At 42.1% G+C, this 22,328-nt stretch overlaps 1 protein-coding gene across 8 annotated transcripts in view; it reads left to right on the top strand.

Moving 5' to 3' along the window:
* Window positions 1-22,328, top strand: part of NTRK3 (neurotrophic receptor tyrosine kinase 3) — a 1,498,428-nt gene that overhangs the window by 1,068,027 nt on the left and 408,073 nt on the right. For all 8 annotated transcript variants that reach the window (XM_069222726.1, XM_069222728.1, XM_069222731.1 and 5 more), the window contains exon 13: window positions 20,997-21,185. In XM_069222726.1, coding sequence (XP_069078827.1) covers window positions 20,997-21,185 — 189 coding nt within the window. The remainder of the gene's footprint in view (window positions 1-20,996; window positions 21,186-22,328) is intronic.

Below are 22,328 nucleotides of genomic sequence, written 5' to 3' on the forward strand. Positions count from 1 at the left end.
TCACATTTTTGTTTTATACTAAAGTGGGCCAACAAGGTCAAAATAGTCACGCCAAATTTACAAAGTGGCGCAATGCGTGCATTGCACCACTTTGTTACCCTTTGTGTTACATTATGCCTGTACCAGACATAATGTATGCAAAGGGGGAGTTAGGGGGGAGGGAAATCAATTTTTTTTGGCACTTTAACACCTGCTCAGAGCAGCTGTTAAAAGGAGGCCCACCATTGTTTACAATAGGCCTCAATGGGCTTTGCAGGATTAGCATCAACATTTTTTACGCTAATCCTGCAAATCTCCGAACTAGCTTAAAAAAGTACGACACTAGTTCCCTAACTACCGCCATGGTGCCCTGTACTATAGATATGGAGCACATATGGTGGCATTAGGGAGGAGCTAATGCACGCAAGAAAAGTGGCGCTGCACTGCATGCAATGCCACTTTTCTTAACTCTGTCCCTGAGTTCTTTTATAGAAGCAGAATGACATCCGTAATCTATACATGGATAATGAAGACCACATGCTTAGCAAAATAGGCACAATGCTAAATATTTATTAAACTCAATTGGCTGATTGAATTTATCTCATTAGGCTGTGGGCTGTTTATCAAGTAGATGAAACAGTTATTTGTATAACTTGTAGAAACGAAGTTAGGATTAAATTGTTTCCGTGCAAATTATTTGGACGTTAGGCTCTGAGTACTGCTCTTATTTATTCGGGAAAAGATGTAGAATTCTTCTTAGGTTTACGTGGACTTTAGTACACAGACTTATGGCACTTCAGAACTCAATCACTTCGTAATATTGATTCATGTACAGATTAGGTATTAATACATCTTTGTCATCATGCATGCTGTAGTCTTGTCCTTTTTTCTTGCAACTAAACAATGCTACTGCTTTCTTGATGGATGAATTCTGCAAAATCCTGCTATTAACTGCAGGTTTATATACCATGTCTCCTACTTTTTAGACTTTCATAAATACAGATATGTTTTATATTTTTTTTCTTTACCAAACTTTTCACCTCCCATGAGTTCATTATAATATTGATTGGGCTTCATAATAGTTATAAAGGGTGAGAGTAGTACATTCATCTTTACTGAGAAATTATTTCAACTATTGAATGAATAGACACTGGATAGAATAGTGAAAGATGAAATTGCAAGCTTAAAGAAAGGAATAGTGTATTTTGTGCCCAGTTTCTTTATGTTTTAAAATATTCTTCCATTGGTAATCTGGAATCAATAAATGATTTTTGCTTTGCTCTTGAGACTGTTTTCAGTCATTTAACTGAGAAAAAACAAGTGATTTGAGGTGTTAGATGCCAGTTTGAAAGGATTGCATTGATTGGAGTCAGACTAGAAATGTCAATGTACTCTTTTGGAATGTGTGCATTGTTCCCCATGAAATGTATTTTTCTAATTAGTATTTAAAATTTTATTTCATGAATCATACCTGAAATTCCAACATGTTTAATTACTTTATGTTAGAGTCGTTTAGTAATTTTTTTGACCAAACATGAAAAGTATTTAATTGAGATTAACGCTGAGGCTAAATGACCCAGAACAAACATATACCTTCAGAGCATTTCATAGTGCTTTTCTACACATATTAAGCGGCAATACAATCAACTTTTGTCAGGGGCCTATCGTCCCCAAACACAAGTAGGATGCATACGAATTTGTGATATCCATTTTCACAGTTTAAGTGCTCTATATCTCTTTGTATGTGACAGATCTCTTAAAAATATGTATTTCTTGGATAGGTTTCAGACCGTATCAAGAACAAATATTAACAAATTAGGTTTAATGTATAGTTGGTCAATTTTAATATTGACCACATGACTTTATGATATAGTAAAGAGGCCTTCCCTTTGACAAGTAAATATAAGGTGAGATCTTGAGAAGGCAACCATTTGTTCCCCCAGCCAGTCTATCACCAAAACCAGTGGAAGAGGAGTTACTCCCAAAACCATTTTGTGAAAGGCCACAGAAGAGGAGACTGCCTATTTTCCTGGCCATGCCTCTGGGTGGGCATATAGGCTCTGCACAATAGAGAATGGGTTCCCCATATTGGAGTTTGTGAGCAAGGTGAGCAGTAGGATTGTTGCCAGTAGGGCAAACATGAACGGTTGCAAAAGTGGGTAGAGTTGCCCTGGGGGAATTGTTACCCAATTGGAAAGCTATCTTATTTGAGGTTTAAACCTATAATAACTGATAAAACACCACTGAAAGGGAAACATTCCTCATCAGTGTAAACACTGATAAATGCATTTTTGTATTTCTTGCTTAAGGGACCAACACAATGCAGCATTGTTGTTTACTTTTGCAGCAGGAAAGATTGGTGTAAAAATATTCTACTTGAGCCTTGTTGTTTAGGGATACCACTAAACTGCCAAACTGATTGGTAACTATGAATGTCCTCGCAACAGCATCACCAGCTTAATGTTGTTGGGCAATGCATTCAGAAAAGCACTAGTTTCAAGTGGCATGGGAAGCAGGACTACAGATTAATTGGGTATAATTCAAAAATGTAAACGCTTCACAAGGAGGTACTATGCTTTTCGCAGGGTTGACCACTCTTACAATATCATACTATTAAGAAAGAAGTAGACGAATGACCCCAACTGTGTTCATGATATTTTATTAAATCATTTGAATATAGCACTGTTGCTTTCTTAATCCACAAGTACTCCTGCACACCAGACAATGAGATGTTAGTGAGAATGCAATACACAGACTTGCTATGCTTACAACAGTCTAACAAATGTCCACTGGACACACTGCCAATGGAAAGATATTAGATATCCTGTATTATGTCTCCTTTAAGTTAAAGAGGTGCTTTATCACATTCAGTGTAATAAACGTGTATTGGCAACACTGAAAAACCACAGTTTTGTCTATGGACTGCACCTGCTGTTTGAGACCTGAAGGGGCAGACATACTCCCACTTGTATTGAGTACAAATGATTGGGTTCCACTGGTCTATTGGTTAGTCTCCTGTGTGGCTACAGGGACACAACAAGCTGCAAGGGGCTTTTTCCTTAAAGTGATCAGCTGACCACTAGCATCTGGAGCTGGGCTGGACCCTCCTGATAAGCTCTGCTGGAGAGAGTCTTGGACCCTCAAGTGCTGTTCAGGAGATCCAGGGACCTTTGGCTGGGGCTAACTGGAATTCTCAGAACAATTTTGATAAAGTTGGGGCTTAAAAACATTTAATACTTTCAGCTGCCAGAGAACAGGGACAACCCAACAGAGCTAATCCAGCTAAGCTGCATCTTCACTAGGTTGAAGAAACAGGTTTCTTCCACTTGAAGCTTCTTCACACCAGCTAATCCTTTTCAGTGGTCCCAAAGGTATCCAGCCTCATTATCTAGAGCACTGTTACTACCACCAGCACAGAATCTGACTCATCCTCAGCCCTCTCACCAGTAAATCAGCAGTTTATACCCCATAACACTGGTTAGTGTCCTGTGAGAGCGAAAGCGAACTACAGATAACACTTTATGTTGTTTCCTTAGCTCTCAAACTAACCCAGGTCAGGCATGGGAAGTTCACATTGTTATTCTGCTAACTTTAGTCATACAGTGCAATGGCTGAAGCAAAACTACAAATAACAGCACATAGTGGTAAAATCTGCACTGCATGACTTACTCAAGCTCTGCCTTTCTTAATTGTATCAGCATCTCCAGAATGCATTCTTCATTGGAAATGTCGGGAGTCCCTTTTTGTTTGGAAGCATGTAAACTAGAAAGGTGTGGGCTGATGATTCTCATGCTATCATAATTCAGACAACACTCTCCCACAAAACAGCTTTCTTCAGTTACAACATACCCTCACATGTTCCACACATTGCCACTGATCTCCAAAATCCATCTCTACCTTCTCTTGCATCGTACATTGCTGTCAAAAGACAAATGTTTCCACAGAGCAGCTCTCACAATGCTTCTCTGTCCTAACTTGTATTACTCATTGCTCTTCCAGGACCAAAAAGTCCACAGTATTCTCATAATGTATCTCTATCCTCATGTGAAGCACACTCTACTGTAGTTCCATGATTAATACTTCTATGATGCTCTCAAAATGCACCTCAACCTTCACGTGAACCACACAATACTGTCCCATGGTTAATACTTCCATGAAGCTCTCACAGTGCACCTCTTCCCTGACTTGTACCCTAAAATGGTATTGCAGGACAAATGTTTCATCTCTGCAGGACAAATCTGTCCTCTCTTGTTCCATGCAGTGATATCCCAGAGCTAAGACCTCCTCAGAGCTCTCATAATGCATCATTACACTCAGTTGTACTCTGCCTTTTAGAATTCCACAGAGCTCTTGCAACGTAGCACTACTATGCCCGGTACTACAAAGAAGCTATTTCATTTAGATTTAAACAAAGCTCTTACAACTCACCTCTATCCTCACTTGTATCCTTTATCGCTAGTCCAGTGATCTCCTTCAACACAACTCTACTCTGCTCTAAACAAATAAGACCTATTCTAGGAAGTTTTCTACACAGTTCTCACATTGTATTGCTACCCTCGCTTGCACCAAGAACTGCTATCCTTGTAAAATTTCCACAGAACTCCTTCAGTGCATCTCTACCCTGACTGCACTACATGCTGATGTCCCACTAAGGCTCTAAAGCACCCTAACACTGCAGCTTTACCTCCCCCCCTCACTTTGCACACTGAGTTATAACAGTATGGCTCCCAAAGGGATCTAGCTCTGCATTTCTATCCTGATTTGCGTCGTGTACGGTTTTCCCACTACTAAGACCTCAGGTGAGTGTTTACTGACTAGCCCCTCAGCTGATCATGTCACCCTACAAGAATAAACCTAAAGGTGCACACCTTGCTCCTGTACAACTGGCACAATTATGAAATCACCTCCAGACAGACATGACATATTTGAATTAATTGTTATTTAATGAAATAGGTCAAAGCTGGCTCTTCTCAAACCAATGTGCATCTTCGAACTGACCAATAAAGAGAGACATTCACTGACACAGGTAGAGGACGGATATCATATGACTCAACTGAAAGTTTGTAGTTTGCTTTTGTATGACATTGACATATTTTCACTGTATTTATGTGTGGCGTTTCAGTGGTTTACAGTACATTGTAAATACATAACTAGCAGAAATTACCTCTCTTACGGACAGTTATTGTCTAGACAATGCCTTAAAACAGCTGCAACAAGCAGGAAGTACATATGCAGGGTTGCTAACTCTAAAACTTTAAAAACATGACATGAGGCACCTGACAGCTTTCTATCCCATTCTTCGTCCCACTATGTGCCTCTGCCTCTATGCTGGTAGAATATTTTGGACCATAACTGTGTCCAAAATAAACATGCACATCCTCAGACATTTGTAGATGTACACCATTCCCCATAGACTGGGAGTACCCCACTGCCCGTGTGTTGTGAGCCCCTTAAACACCTCACATTTTCAAAGGTGAACCAGGAGAGTGTAGGAAAGTACCATCTTGTCTGGCATGTTACCCCCATTTTTACTTGTGTGTCAGTTTGTCTTTGCCTGTCTCACTGGGATCCTGCTAGCCAGGGCCCCAGTGCTCACAGTTTGTGGCCTGAATGTGTTCCCGGTGTGGTGCACAACTGTGTCACTGAGGCTCTGCTAATCAGAACCTCAGTGCTTATGCTCTCTCTGCTTTTAAAATTGTCACTGCAGGCTAGTGACCATTTTTACCAATTCTGATTGGCACACTGGAACACCCTTATAATTCCCTAGTATATGGTACCTAGGTACCCAGGGTATTGGGGTTCCAGGAGATCCCTATGGGCTACAGCATTTCTTTTACCACCCATAGGGAGCTCAGACAATTTTTACACAGGACTGCCACTGCAGCCTGAGTGAAATAAAGTCCACATTATTTCACAGCCATTTTACACTGCACTTAAGTAACTTATAAGTCACCTATATGGCTAACCCTCACTTAGTGAAGGTTAGGTGCATAGTTACTAAGTGTGAGGGCACCCTGGCACTAGCCGAGGTGCCCCCACATAGTTCAGGGCAATTTCCCCGGACTTTGTGAGTGCGTGGACACCATTACACGCGTGCACTACATATTGGTCAATACCTATATGTAGCTTCACAATGGTAACTCCGAATATGGCCATGTAACATGTCTAAGGTCATGGAATTGTCCCTCCCTTGCCAAATCTGGTATTTGGGTGACAATCCCATGCATCCCTGGGGCTCCAGCATGGACCCCCAGTACTGCCAAACTAGCTCTCTTGGGTTTTCACTGCAGCTACAGCTGCTGCCAACCCACTGACAGGCTTCTGCCCTCCTGGGGTCTGGGCAACCCAGTCCCAGGAAGGCAGAACAAAGGATTTCCTCTGAGAGAGAGTGGTACACCCTCTCCCTTTGGAAATAGGTGTTAAGGGCTGGGGAGGAGTAGCCTCCTCCAGCCTCTGGAAATGCTGTGAAGGGCACAGATGGTGCCCTCCTTTCATAAGCCACTCTACACCGGTTCAGGGATCCCGCAGCCCCTGCTCTGGCGCAAAACTGGACAAAGGAAAGGAGAGTGACCACTCCCCTGTCCATCACCACCCCAGGGGTGGTGCCCAGAGCTCTTCAAGTGTGTACCAGACCTCTGCCATCTTGAATGCAGAGGTGTGAGGGCACAATGGAGGCCTCTGAGTGGCCAGCAGGTGACGTCAGAGACCCCTCCTGATAGGTGCTTACCTGACTAGGTGGCCAATCCTCCTCTGAGGGCTATTTAGGGTCTCTCCTGTGGGTTTCTAGTCAGATAACGAATGCAAGAGTTCATCAGAGTTCCTCTTCGACTTCTGCCAAGGATCGACCGTTGACTGCTCCAGGGCGCCTGCAAAACCGCAACAAAGTAGCAAGAAGACTACCAGCAACATTTTAGCGCTTAATCCTAACGGCTTTCTCAACTGTTTTTTGGTGGTGCGTGCTCTGAGGGCTGTCTGCCTTCACCCTGCACTGGAAACCAAGAAGAAATCTCCTGTGGGTCGACAGAATCTTCCCCCGGCTAATGCAGGCACCAAACTTCTGCTTTCCGGTCCTTTAGGTCCCCTATCATCTTGACGAGCGTGGTCCCTGGTACACAGGAGCTGGATCCAAGTGACCCCAAGAGTCCAGTGGTCCATCTGTCCAAATTTGGTGGAGGTAACTCCTTGCCTCCCCACTCCAGACTCCTGTGTATTGCGTGAACTGCAGCTGCTGGGGCTTCTGTGCACTTTTGAAAGGAATCCTTCGTGCACAGCATAGCACAGGTCCTCAGCACTCCGTCCTGCATTGCTCAACTCGCTGAGTTGACCACCGGCTTCGTGGGACCCTCCTTTGTAGTGTTGAGACGACCGCTGTGCTCAGTTTTCTTGAACCCATGTTCAAGTACTTCTGCAGGTGCTGCCTGCTTTTGCATGGGTGCTCTGCTTTGCTGAGTGCCCCTTTTGTCTTCTCCTCCAAGGGGCGACCTTCTGGTCCTTCCTGGGCCCGGGCTGCGCCCATTTTCTTCAACCACAACCTTTGCAGCTAGCAAGGCTTGTTTGTGGTATTTCTGCGTGAAAACAACTCCGCATCCTCCAGCATGCCGTGGGACATCTTCTGTGCAAAGTAGAAGTTCCTGGCATCTTCTGTTGTTGCAGAATCTTCAGCTTCTTCCACATGGAGGCAGCATTTTGCACCTTCATCCAGGGTTTAGTGGGCTCCTGCCCCCCTGGACACTTTCGTGACTCTTGAACTTGGTCCCCTTCCTTTACAGGTCCTCAGGTCCAGGAATCCATCTTCAGTGCTTTGCAGTCAGTTGTGGTCTTTGCAGAATCTCCTATCACAACTTTAGTGTGTTTCTGGGGAAGTAGGGTAACTTGGGATGGGGTATCTTGGACACCCTAAGGGGCATATTTATACTCCGTTTGCACCGGAATTGCGTCGTTTTTTTTTACGCAATTCCAACGCAAAACTAACTCCATATTTATACTTTGGCGTTAGACGCGTCTAGCGCCAAAGTCCATGGAGTTTGCGTAATTTTTTAGCGTGGACACCTACTTTGCGTTAATGATATGCAAGGTAGGCGTTCCCGTCTAAAAAATGGACTCCGAGGCATGTGTGCCGTATTTACACTCTCGGGCAAAATTCACGCCTGGGAGTGGGCGGGTCAAAAAAAATTACGTACGGCCGCTTTTGCGCCGTTTTTTAGCGCCTGGAAAAGGCAGGCATTAAGGGACCTGTGGGCTCTGAAGGAGCCCAGAGGTGCCCTCCCATGCCCCCAGGGACACCCCCTGTCACTCTTGCCCACCCCAGGAGGACACCCAAGGCTGGAGGGACCCATCCCAGGGACATTAAGGTAAGTTCCGGTAAATGTTTTTTTATATTTTTTTTGTGGCATAGGGGGGCCTGATTTGTGCCCCCCTACATGCCACTATGCCCAATGACCATGCCCAGGGGACAGAAGTCCCCTGGGCATGGCCATTGGGCAAGGAGGCATGACTCCTGTCTTTGCTAAGACAGGAGTCATTTCTATGGGGGTTGGGAGTCGAAAAAAATGGCGCAAATCGGGTTGAGGCGAAAAATTTGCCTCAGCCTGACTTGCCCCATTTTTTGGCGCCCAAGCTCCATATCCCCCTACGCCGGCTTTTCCTGGTGTACGTCGTTTTTTTCCACGCACACCAGGCAGCGCCGGCGGCTAACGCCGGCTAACGTCATTGATTAAATACGGCGGCCGCATGGCGCTTCAGAATGGCGTTAGCCGGCGTTAATTTTTTCGCCGCAAAACTGCGTTAGCGCAGTTTTGCGTCAAAAAGTATAAATATGGCCCTTAGTGTTTTCTTACACTCCCAGCGACCCTCTACACACTACGCTAGGGCTGGGGTCCCTAAGTGATTCGCATTCCACTTTCTTAGTATATGGTTTGTGTTGCCCCTAGGCCTATTACATCCTATTGTATTCTACAGTGTTTGCACTACTTTTCTAACTATTTACTTACCTGATTTTGGTTTGTGTGTATATTTTGTGTATTTTACTTACCTCCTAAGGGAGTATATCCTCTGAGATATTTTTGGCATATTGCCACTAAAATAAAGTACCTTTATTTTTAGTAACTCTGACTATTGTGATTCTAATGATATACTGCTATATGATAAAAGTGGCATAGTAGGAGCTTTGCATGTCTCCTAGTTCATCCTAAGCTGCTCTGCTATAGCTACCTCTATCAGCCTAAGCTGCTAGAGCACTACTAATCTACTAAGAAGGGATAACTGGACCTGGCACAAGGTGTAAGTACCATCAGGTACCCACTATAAGCCAGGCCAGCCTCCTACAGAGAGCGAGTAGGCCTTCTTTTGCCTCTGGCAGTCAGCAGTCTTAGGGCCTAGTTTAGAACAGAACCACCTTGGAAACACTCTCACCTCTGGAGCAAATAGTAAAAAAGAGAAATATATAATCCACCCAGGTGAGTGCAATTTTGACCATTAGATGGCAGTACCCACACACAGAACCTTCACCAGGCACCTTGGCATTCTCCACCACCACCCAACTACAAACCAGATCCAGGCTTCAGGACTCCAAAAGAACTTAGAAAGTCTTCAGAGGTGACCAAGGTGATTTCTCAGCACCGCATAAAGCTCTGTAAAAGTGCATTAACAAAATTGTGGCTTGTGAGGCCCTCACCATACATCCCTTGTTGTTAAAGATAAAAACATCCAACAGCCTCTATCTAACCTTCCACATTTACATCCTTCACTTTGCCATACACTGCTCCCTTGCTTACTTTATCATTCTTTCTTTTTCCAAATTTAATTTCCCACCTTACTCATTTCACTCTGTCCCTTTCCATCTTTCATTGTTTTCCTCTCTTCACTCATTCCATCATTCGTCTTGAGACCATCTTCTCTTTCCAGTCTTTTCTCAATCAACCACTTTTCTCTTTCCCTTTTCTTGGCACCTGTTCCCTAGGCTAGCTCTCTTTCCTCCAATCAATGACTTCTCTCTATTCTTTTTTCCTCCTACTTCTCCTCTTCCCTTTTGTCCTCCTTCTGCCCTCATCCTCTTCTCCTTTCTGCTTATGTATCCCAATTATCTTCCTAAGCTTTGCTTTTATATTTGTTTATGCTCCTCTCACTCACAGTCCTCCACATTTTGGGCCCATTTTAGAGTCTGGCAGACAGGACTTAGTCGTAAACACAACATAGTTTCCTGTCCCCCAAGGCCTAGTCTTGCCCGCCTCATTTCGAGATGAGAGGGCCTTGAGTTATCTATACACAGAGCCAATTGAGTAGGGGCCATCGGAGGATGTAATGTTTATTTATTTTTTCCACCTAGCACAGCTACGCCAGTTTTTTATTCGTTTATTTTTTTATTTTTTATTTTAAGAAATAAACTCTTGCTGAAAAACAAAAAATTGGTAAAGGTATGGTGTACGGCTGTGAAACCAAATGGCGGCTGTCCAAGAAAACTTTGTACTTGACAGTGACCAGCCATGATAAGAGTTCCTTTCGATGTACAAATGTAACTGCTGGGCCAGCATCATTTCTAAAGTTATTGGACAATAATCCATCAGGATGGCAGAGGTAATGTGCTCCATCACCCTGACCACAGAGTACCGTTTGCCAAATTCTAAATCAGGCCCTTTGTCTTTTTCTCTCCCTCCTCCATTTTTCTCTACAAATGTCTAAGTCAGCTTATTGTTTTCTCTTTGCTTTTCTTTGTCCATTGTTTTTCTTCTTTCCTCCAATCTGCCTTCTCCCATTGTCTCGCTCCTCTCTCTTCCAGTCTCTTATTCTTAACCCCTCTACCATCTGTTTGTCTCTCCCTCTTTACATTCTGTCTCATCTACATTATTCATTTACATTATTTCCCTACCCCCAAGTTATTGTCTCCTTTTTACTCTTCCCCCTCTCACTTTAGTGTGTCGCTGTCTTTCATTTAATTACTTCCTTCTCTGTCACTGCTGAGATCACATGACCAATATAAATAATTTGGCTAGCATGTACTCATTTTAATTACATATATGGGTTACTTCAGTCAAAAAACTTAACTTGATAGGCATAGTAATGTAATTATTTGATAAACGAACACATACATGGATTGTCCTGTTTAGTATTCCTTTCTCAGTTATTGAAACTAAAAAAGCACTATACACATATAGGTGAGGGATTCCTATATTCACACAGGTGAGCAGTTTTTGTTGGATGTAGTGATATGAGGAATTGCACACCGCTAATACGGGCATGGTATCCATAAGTGAGAGGAAGCTAGGTGCACACAGGTGAGATGTGACTTGGTGCCCATAGGTGGGAGAATGACCCATGGGCACACACATAAAGGCAGCACATGTACACAAGTAAGATGTGGCTTAGAAAACAAAGGTACCAGCAAGCTAGGTGCACACAAGTGAGGGGTGTCTAGGTGCACACAAGTGAGAGAGAATTAGGAGCCGGTGGTTCATAGATGTGAGACATGGCTCAATGCTACATTTATGGCTAACATAATTAGAATGCAGTGGCCAACCAAGCAAGCTGGACCCATACCAGAAGAATACCATGCTAGAAGTTTATGATGGCCATATGAAATATATTTATATGAGATTTATTTAAATGCAACCTGATTAGAGAATCACTTATTTATTCGAAAATCTAGCATAGATCTCCTGGCTCTGTGTTGGCCACACAAACCATTAATAATCCAAATATTCTCCCCCTAGAATAGGCATCCATGCTGTACACACAGGCAGTTGTAGGAGAAGAACAGCAAAAAACTGGGAATTGTGTGTGAGATGAGTATGTGCATATTTTGTGTAACCATGTTTGCCTGGCACTGGGTCTGTGGAGCATGTGTATTACCTTGTTGTGATGGCGGGGTGCTTTTCTTGTGTCCCATTCAGGGTCAGCCTCTAATTAATGATTATTTTCTTATCAGACATCTCTGTACCTATAAGGTTATGGCTGAGCATATATTGGATTTGCCTTTACATGTAGACATTCTGCCTGGACCTGTGAGGCTGTATTTGAGACTTTGAACCTTTTTGTAAGAATATTATAATTAAGAAATTGATGGTTTCGGCTAGCAAATGATGGCTGTGCCTGAGCACTGATGACTGACCCTGGGTATTTGAAGTAATATTTAAGAATAAGATGATTGAAGGTGACCTATTATGTCTTTTCACCTTATCTACGATGGCTGTGCTCCACTAGAATATGACAACAGAAGCCTACTCAATGTATCAAATGGGGTCTAAAATGCACTTTTAGCTACTTTAGTATCCCTTTTCCATTATTAATTATTTCAGATTTTTAACTTCAGTGATGTCACTTGTTGTAATGCCAACAGGTTCAAAGATCATTTGGTGTGACTTCTTGTGATGTTGCCAGGGTCAAAAGTTATATAACACCACTTCCTGTGAGGTTCTTTGGGATGGGCAGACAAAGTACATGTTATGAAACTTCCGCTACCTCTAACATGTAGATGAACTGGCGTCCATGCTGGGTATGTTTGTTTTCCTTATACTTTTTAGTTTGCCTGTCTAACATCAGCCAACAAATAAGAGATCCATGAGGCTGTTTAATTGCAAATCATACTCCCCGGAGTAGATCTTCTCAATCTGGAGCAACGCAGTAAATGTTCCTGTGAGATGTGCTTTCTGCAGCTAAGTCAACCACTGAGGCAATGCGAGGTAACTGGGCCCTAGAGTATTAGAAATCTTCTTCAGTTGTATCGCATTCAACGTACTTCCATGCAAACAAGGTACAGGTTGTAAAAGTTTCAACGTGCACAGATAAAATAATCTCCCAAGAGAGTTGTAAACACAAAGCACGGTGCACTGCAGATGGATTTGCAGTCGTTAAAAAGAAAACATGCTGTAGAACTACCACCAAATGGGTCCTATTTCCAAATGATTTACCCTATAGTCATAGGAGTGGAGAACTGTGTAATTGCTTTTGGGGATAGACTGTCCTGTAAAATGAACATTAAAGTGACCTTTCCACTGCTCTATCCTACGAGTGCCTAATTGATTTGGTTTGTACCACGTTACTCGGATGAAAACCTAAATAAAACATGCTATTTTGACTACTACGATTTAAGAAAAGGCCAACCTATGAAATTGTTAAAATATAAAATAACAAAAAATCATCTGGCACATCTCATGGTATTGCACTCCAAATCCAAAACAGGACAACGTTTTAGCAAATATTACATCTTCAAAATGTTCAGGAATAGAAAGATGATTTTTGAGAAATAATACGAAAGTGCTGAGGGACGATTTCTGTGTTCACTATGAACTCTAATGAAAGACGATCCTGGGAGGAAGCTAAATGAAAGAGAAGAAGGAACACCATGCAGATAAACAGGGAAGAATGATATCTTTTGTGAGGGTAAATGGCTATAAAAAGAGACAATGGCACACAAACAACCTAAAAACCACTCTATTTTTGGTGATTTTAGAACTCTTCACTTTATCCCTCCTAAAGAGGAGCAAAGTGCCTGTGCTCCCACTGTATGTTTAAAATAGCTTACTCCCGATTGGTGCTATTTTTCCTATAAGCCCATATTCTGTGGTGCAGAAATAGACCCTGTGCATGAAAAGTTAAATGCCACCTGTGGACTGCAGCACCTATTGTACCGGCCAGTACAGTGGCAGTGAAAACATGGCTTCAACCTACCCTATGTAACCTGACAGCACCCTCTTGAACCATGCTGCCCAGGCCTGTCAAAATCTCCCTTTTGACCTTTGATATGTAGGACAAGCTGATTTTAAATGTAATCCGTAAACATAACCTGCTACCCACACAGCAGAGTGCATAGTATTTAAGAGTGAAAAATGTAATGCACTTAAAACAGCATGTTCCCCCAGCGACTAGGACCAAAATGACATCTCATTAGTCAGGCTGTAACTGGCACATACAAAAAAGTCAAAGAATAGATTAGACAGTCAAATCTATAACTTTTGACCTGCATCAAACACAGACAACATTCAACACTTATTTTCACATTTAATAAAAAACAATCTAATAGTAAAGTAAGATTTTTCTTAAATCTATTGGCAACGTAATGATTAGAAAGCTTCATTAACATTCTTGAAGCTCCTGATAGCTAGTTTACAGTAACTCTCCAGTAAATCTCAAACCGTACTTAGCCTGAATGAGGTGTGAATGAGGGATGAAATTCTTCCCAAGAGCTGTACAATAGGTTGACCATAAATGTGCAAAGATGACTCCAATGAGCTCAGCAGAATATTCAGGGTGAAGATTGGGGGCAACCTTTTGGCAAATTGTCAAATCCTGCATGACAGGATCTTTAGGTCTTTTGAACCACATGTAAATCTTTTGTGCATCTGAAAGAGAAAAATCAGGATGCCAGGACAATTCTTGTGTATACCTTGACTAGGTGCTGTAGGACCCTGCCCTTTGACTTCTGTCTCCTAGCTTTTGTCCTTTGACTTCTGTCTCCTACTTTGTTGTGGGTAAAGTGCCTGTTTCAAATTGGATTTTAGTGTTCTATGTGAGAGTATAGTGATTGCCATAGTGAACTCCCATACGCATCTTCAACCATCACTGCACAAGTTTAATGCTGCTTTCTTGAAAATGCCATGGCAGGTAGCATTTTGGGCCTTTTTGCAGTTAAGCAAACTAGAACTACTGAATAAGTGGGTAGGGCTGCACAAAAATATTTTACTTCATTGGTTCGGATGTGTCCAGGATTCTTTACCACATCTTAGCTAGTGCCAGGCATAAATGTGGCACCCTAAAACATCCCATAAGACACTTTCTGGACCTGCTGAACATCAGAATAAAACTGGGCCTGCTGGCTGTGACCTAAGAGGAGTCATGAAGGACTAGACCTGCTCCCTCTCCTACCCGGGGCAAAAAAGTGGACGATAGGTCAGTCGGCTGACCTCCTTTGCGTCCACATCAAGGTTCAAAGAGACTTTCCTTTCTGTGTGTCTCTGCCGGATACCCTCTAATTGCCCTCTTGTGGGCCCTTGAAGGTGTAGTGTGGTTGTTTAGACACCAAAGCTGCAATATCTGACCTGCAGTTCCATGGTGCTGACTACAGTTTTAACTTCAACTTACACGGGAAGTATGTACAATTTTTTAACAAAATCCCTTTCTGACTTAGGACTTAGAAATTGTTTCAAACTTTAACTTCCATACATTTCAGATCAACAAATTAACATGTTGTATCCAAGCTGGGCTCAATTGCGATACTCACAGTACGTAGAGACTCACCGGAAAAAAAAGAAAGGGTTAAATATTTTGTTAGAAAAAAGCAACAGGCAGCATGATAGATATTCACAGATAGAAGTGGAAAGGAAAATGCAACAAATGGCATGCACTTTCATTAGTAAATGGATTAGTTTGCAAAGTTTAAAGCACACTATTTGGCAAGTTTGATTGTCAGATGCAGTTAGTCTTGAAAAGAAAATGTCTGTTGGAGACATATCAGTAGGACATAAAATCATTCAGAGAGGTTATTTATCTGAACAGAAATTCATATTTTTTCCTAATGTAGATGCTTTTGGCAGCATTTTGGTGTACACCTTTAGTACTCGGGACAGTAAGGAATAACTAAACCAGCTGATTTTCTTGCAGGTTGTGTGCAGAACAGTGTTTGGGCATCTAAAAGCTCTGGCTATGTCCTGTAATGTTGCTGTAGGAGGAAAATATGACACAAAACCTTAATATTCACATGAACATTTAATAATCACTGCTGACCAATGTCACAGTAGATTACAATGAAGTCTTTATCATAACTAGGATGGACATTCTAAGTTTGAAGGAACAAGAGAATTGGCATAAATCAACAAATTTCCTGCCTAACTACTCTTGTCATTCCCCCGCCTCATTAAGAGGCAGGGGAGCAACTAGTTTTCCAATTGCACAAACTCACTTGGTATTGCCATTGCACAGAGGGTGTCACCCCCGCACCCTCAGAATGCATACTGTCTACCATAGCAGACAGTGCACATTCTGAGGGTGCTGGGCTGGGGATCCCCCACATGAGCAGGTGCATGGGCCCCCCTGTGTTCCTCAGCACTGCCTTTCTGTCAGCCTTTTTATGGTGGGGACCCTGCTATGAAACTGCTGGTGGAAAAGGGACTCATGATCAGCACGGCCCTGTTGGACTCAGTGCCGCTGTGGCTGGCCACGACTCAGACCACGGCCATCCCACCGAGCTCTATGATCCCGACACCCAAAGCACAACCAAAGTCCAAAACTACCTTTTCATTACTTTTAAGTCACCCCTAAGCTATAGGTGCCCCAGAGTAGGGTGTATAGTTTTAAAAGGCTGGGGCAGCAAAAAAACATGTTTAATATGCCTTGGTAAGAAAAAACAGCGTAAGACGTTTTTCCCTATTGTAGTGTTGCTAGTCCCGTAGGCTAACATGGGGAAGGCTTTATTATTCACTAAATTCTAACTTTGGATTGGAGCTAGTTAGCCTTATTATACGAAGTATCATATAAATAGCTACATTAAATTCAACAACTTATCAAGGTTGGAATTAATATAACTTTTACAGGAAAGTAATTTTAGAACTTGCTATCATGAATTACCTAAAATTGTAGCAGGCTCCTCTGATTGGTCAGCCTTTGACAGCCATAGCCATGTTGCTCCCTGAGCAGGCGTGAATAGGCCTGGGCCTGTAACAATACAGTCAGTTGGTGGGAGGATATCTCCTTCCGGGAGAAGCCAGGGAGAGGAATGGGTCAGTAGATACGCTGGACCTCAAAGGCAGGAGCGTCTGCAGAAAACAGATCTCACAGGACGCATACCACCTCCAATTCCATGATCTATAACTAGATGAAGCTCCCTTGATTAGATAAGGAGAGAAGCTAGAAGAGGGGTTTAGTCAATTGTTAGCCAAACCTCTGAGTTGGGTTACACAGACACACACTCCAAAAAGAGATGTGCTCTTTTGTTTTAGAATAATGTTGCATTCTGGACTATAGCTTTGCCATACTTCATACTAGAGGGCGGTAGCTATTTTCCTATTGGTTATGGTGCACTCCTCCCCCAAACCCGGAAATCAAGGATAACTAAGGCAGCTCTGAAAAGCTCACCAGATCCCAGCTTCAAAAAAGAAAAAGAGAGAAGGTCTACCTTGCTGGAACCCTGGAACTGCACCAAAGAGAGGGCTGCAGTCTGAAAGACTTAGAAGTCTCAACAAAGAAAGGAGTGTTTCTGACTCAAAAAGAAAAGGAGTGGACTACCTGACTAGGAGCAGGTACAAAAGGGCTAAAGAAGTCACCTGCAGAGTCAGAGAGAGGACACTCTAGCTGACTAGTTGTAACGGGGCTTGTCCTGGACTACTGAAGTATATTGTGGAAGACTGAGTCATAGCCCCTAAGCAACAATCCAGAGCCTCTGAACCCTTGGCAAGTGCTAGAGGATACCTAACTCGCAAAGGAACCCAGAACCTGCCGGCAGCCTCCTCCGAACCAATGTGAGATGATGGAAAGCTTTGCAGTGACTTGCTGCTCAGCTGCCAGCTCAAACAGAACTGACGCAAACAATGCAAGCCTTGCAAAGCCTCACTGCACAGCTTAAGCAGAACCAACACAAGTCAATGTGAAGCCTCATTAAGTGCCTTCATGCAGCTTCTTTTTAACCGAAGCAGTACAATGCAAATCCGACACAGGACCTCACATCGCACCCCTTGCAGCACCTTGGAACTGATGTCAGATGACGCACCCCCCACATATCAACATTGCACAGGCTGCACACCAAAACCATAAGGTACAATACTTAGTGGGCCCAATTTGGTCCTGTGGCTATCCTGCGCTCCATTGCAGTCACCCTGGACTTGTAACTTTGACCTGGTCCAGGGGAACTTGATACCCTCAGTTGGAGCTTTGCACCTTTTGGCACTATTTATACCTAAATCCTTGGAATTCATATATCTGGTTCCCTTCATTGAATTTTTGTCATTTTGGTGGTGTATTGAATATAAAAATATTCTCTGTTTTTGTAATTTGGTGTGGATTTGTACTGTGTTGCGCCCTTTATTTATTTACTGTTTTGGTGTTAATAAATACCCCCAACAAGCATATATCCTAAGGTAAGCCGCACTGTTCATTTGCCAAGCTACAAAGGATTCATTTAGGAGACTTGACTGGATCTCTTATTGACTGTGCTTTTATTACTTAGTGGGGGTGAATACTCCCAACTAAAAATATCCATGTTCCTACAATAGTCATCACTTCTATAAATGTGAAGTGGAAGTAGCTGAGGACAGAAAATTCTAAGGAAGATTACACCAACAAAGGAACAATTCACACAAAGGGCAGAAACAAGGTCCCAGAATACCCTATGAATCTTTGGAAATTACAACATCCCAATAAATTCATGGACCTGGTAAATTTTGACAGAGGAATTTGGTGTCTTATAAAAGCTCAGATCTCCAGGAACCATATTGCAGATAGGGAGCACTTTCCAGGTTTGTGCCATGGGGCACCTTAAAGCAGGGGCACCTGGTGCAAACATGGAAAGTCCGCCCTATCAAGAAGAATGTGATTTCTTCGGGGCAGCCGGAAAATCCAGAGAAATACAAAGGAGCTGTTTTAAATCTGCTTCCTGTTTCTCTGTGCAGATGGCAACCCACCTGCACTTTTAAAAGGGATTAGAGATCCCCTTGCAGTTGGGTGCAGTGAGTGATGGCATCTGCCTGCAAGGAGATGTCTGGGGGGTTATGGGACCCCCTTTCATCCCTTTAGAGGGCTGCATTTAGAAGGCACACTGAAAGTGCACCACCTTTTTGTGGTGCACTTTCAATGCACCTTCTAAAGGCATGTTTGCCTCTGCACCCACATTGGAAATGCAGTGTTGGCACAAAGGCAAAGTGATTCCCTCATTTGCTTGGAGCTTCATGCAAATGAAGGACAGCCCTCTCATAATAGCACTGATGCTATATGTGTGCCAGCTCTTTTTATATTATAGATGGGGTAGCACAAGCATTTGCAGCCCCTTCTGTAATACCAAAGTGCCCCAGAGGTGCACAAAGTGGACAGAAACACCCATTGCACCCCAGGGCATATGTGTATTTCAGCCATATGCATACTTAAGGGAGTTTTACTGGCTAAATTGTGCCAGGTACTACTGATTCCCATATTAATTCTGCATTTCTCAGGCAAATATCTGTGCCCACCTTGTTAACTCCTCTCAAGAGATAATGGTAGCACGGAAAAATCTATCTACTAAGGACGTTCTAATAGGGCCGCCACCAGGTAGCTTGTAATTAGGGCCTCAGAATGTTCAATAGCAGAATTGGAGCAAAGGAAATACTCCTTTCTCATGTATGAGGAAGTTATTTCTGTTACAGAAGGAGATTGAACAGATTAGAAAGAAAGTCATATTCTTTCTATTGTATACTAAAAAACCAATTAGTTCCCTTGGCATTCAGTTGATCATAGCCACGATTTTCAACTGCACCTATGTACCAACTAAATGTTTTTGCGATTTACACACATCTTCATGATCACTTTAAGCCTAGCGCGATGACATCAATGCACAGACTTAATTATTTGTGAGACGCCAGTGAGTTTAACAATGATTGAAAATAGGTTAAAATAAAATATTTTTTACATATTAATTTTTTCCTCAAATTTCATTGTAATTTATTAATCTAATAATAATTTTGATTAGTACAAATGTTTGTATATGGAGGAGATTTATCACAAATGAATATATGCATTTTTAGGGTCATGCGTATCGCAGCAAGACACTTTAGTTACTAGAAAAGGGTTTGGAGCCCTGTCGACGTCACGTCATTGTCCTTCATTGGTTCATGGGCTTGCCTAGTAAAATCTGCTTGCTTTCATTAGTCGAAGGCACGCACACGTCATGCCTTTTCCGGTGGCTAGCCCTCCTCGAGCGCAGCGACCAAGTACAGAAAACATGCGAGGCTCGCTGTTTTCTGTCTGATCGTGGACTACTTTTTTCTCTATTTTCCACGCGATTTCGCTTGGCAGAAGTCGAGCGCTTTACACATTTAATTTCACTTTTTTGGGTTACCTACATAAAAGCACTTTTACCGATAGATGAAAAGTCAGGTTAGGAGTTTACAACGCGATCAGCTCTAACATGAGCAAACGCGAGACCCGTTGCATTGCAAATGCTTGTTAATCATTGGACATGTCTACAGAAGTACTATGCTTAAATGTTAAAAAAGCAATGAAAACCATTATGTAGCTTTTTGATAGTTAACTTTTTTACTGTATCACTAAGGCATTATCTCAATAAATGGTAATACCAGCATTATTAAGCATAAGGCTAAAATAAAATATCTTTGGAGAAAACCAAATTAAGGTTATAAATTAACATCAGAACAAAAGCTTTTACAACAAATTAATCCTTCTACTGACCTTATGCAACCTCTACAATAACCTGTGACCAGTAACCTCGCTCTCTCACCCCGAATTTAATCCATACTCTAAGCCAGAGCATTCCACTAAAAGGTAAGCATATCCTCTAAGTAATATTTAGAGTACACCTGTTTAACAACAGTTGCCCATATCCATTTAATGTCTATTTATTAATTAATCTCAATAGAAATACACTTACATTTTCTTTTGCTTGAGTGACATAAAAATGTATTACTAAAACTTCCTTGCATAGAAGTTTTCGTATTCAGGGTTTGATGAAATGTTAGCTGCTAACTTGGACTACCAGTACAGAGCACTTCCAAGTCAGTTGTCGTGCCACAGGTCATTTTGCTTCAGACCCTGAGTCCAACTTTACACTAGTGATTTCTGTTAGCAGTGATCACACACTGATCATGAAATATTAACTGAGGCCAAGAACGCAGCAGGTATTCTCTTGGTATCCTCTAGTTAACAGGCTTTGGAAGCATTACTTTCAGTGAACAGTCACACTGCAATATTTATGCATCAAGAATTCGTGCTTGCATTTTGTAAGTGTCACCTATCAATTAATAATTGGAGGCTAGGAAAAGTACTCTATTTTGTGTGTACTGCTGTTACAACCTCTTGGAGACATATGTTGTTTGTATGCTTTTCAGGTCCCGTTGCTGTGATCAGTGGTGAGGAAGACTCTGCCAGCCCGCTTCACCACATTAACCACGGCATTACAACTCCCTCGTCGCTTGATGCTGGGCAAGATACTGTTGTCATCGGCATGACCCGTATTCCTGTCATTGAAAACCCACAGTATTTCCGACAGGGACACAATTGCCACAAGCCAGACACATGTAAGTACAGTCTTAAGACAATCTTTGTTACTTTTCAAAAGCAAAATGGAGGGCTAGGAGATGCTTGTACGTTTACCTACTAATATAGAGTATGATCAAATGACTTTTCAGAGTACTTTAACAGCTAATATTATTGCTTCAAAAGTTTTGTTGGTGCTTCATAGATTTCTACAAAGAACTACAAATTCAACCTTAATTTGACCATCCTACATGTCAGCCTTAGGGGACGCTGTTTTTTCCTAGCTGCGTTCCTAGTCTAGTTAATTTTTGATGATTTTTTTTCCAAGCGAAACAGAAAAAAACAATAGTCTTTTTATCAACTTGTCTGGTTTCGTTTTTTTAAATGTCTAATATACATCAAATTTGAACATTTAAGAAATGTCAATATCATAGTCCTGTTGTTTAACTCACACTCACAAAACAGTTTTTTAGAAGAAATGATAAAAAAGCACATTGCAACTATTTATGTGCACTCACTATCCCTCTTTTGAGACCACTGATTGGGGAAAGAACAACACTGCAGCAGACTTATTACTAAGGCTGCAGTAACAGAAAAGGTTACCTGAGCACCTCTGTAACACAGAATGGGTCAGATGTGCAAAGCCTTTTTTTCAGTCGCAAACTGCCTAATTCGGTATTTGCAAGGGGCATGTTTAGGGCACCCCTTCCAAATAGTAAATTGGAATTGTATGTTTTGCAACCAAATTCCGGTCACAAAATATTAATATGTTATCACCTCCTCAAAGAATGTGGTAAGCCATTTGCAAATGGAAACGTGTGCCCAAGGGACCCCTCCCCCTCTGTAAATATAAAAAATATATATATATGAGACTAGTCTGTAATTTAAAAAATTAAAAGTTACACTTTTCTTTTTTTTTGGTTTAAACATATCCCATTTAACTTTAGGTAAACCCACTTGCTTTTATTAAAAGCAATCACAGACATGGGGATCTGGTGACCTCACGGGGCCACCATTGCTGTGATGAATGCGATTCCTAGTGGGTCACAATTTGCAACCTACGTCTTTAATATTTGTGAAGTATGTTGAATTTTAACCTAGTACGAATTGGTAATGTTCAAATTACGACCATTATTGTTCAACTAGTTGTACATACATCTGGCCCAATAATGCCTGGGCGCCTC

This window comes from Pleurodeles waltl, chromosome 3_1 (genome assembly GCF_031143425.1).
Source record: "Pleurodeles waltl isolate 20211129_DDA chromosome 3_1, aPleWal1.hap1.20221129, whole genome shotgun sequence".
In the NCBI taxonomy this organism is placed as follows: Eukaryota; Metazoa; Chordata; class Amphibia; order Caudata; family Salamandridae; genus Pleurodeles; species Pleurodeles waltl.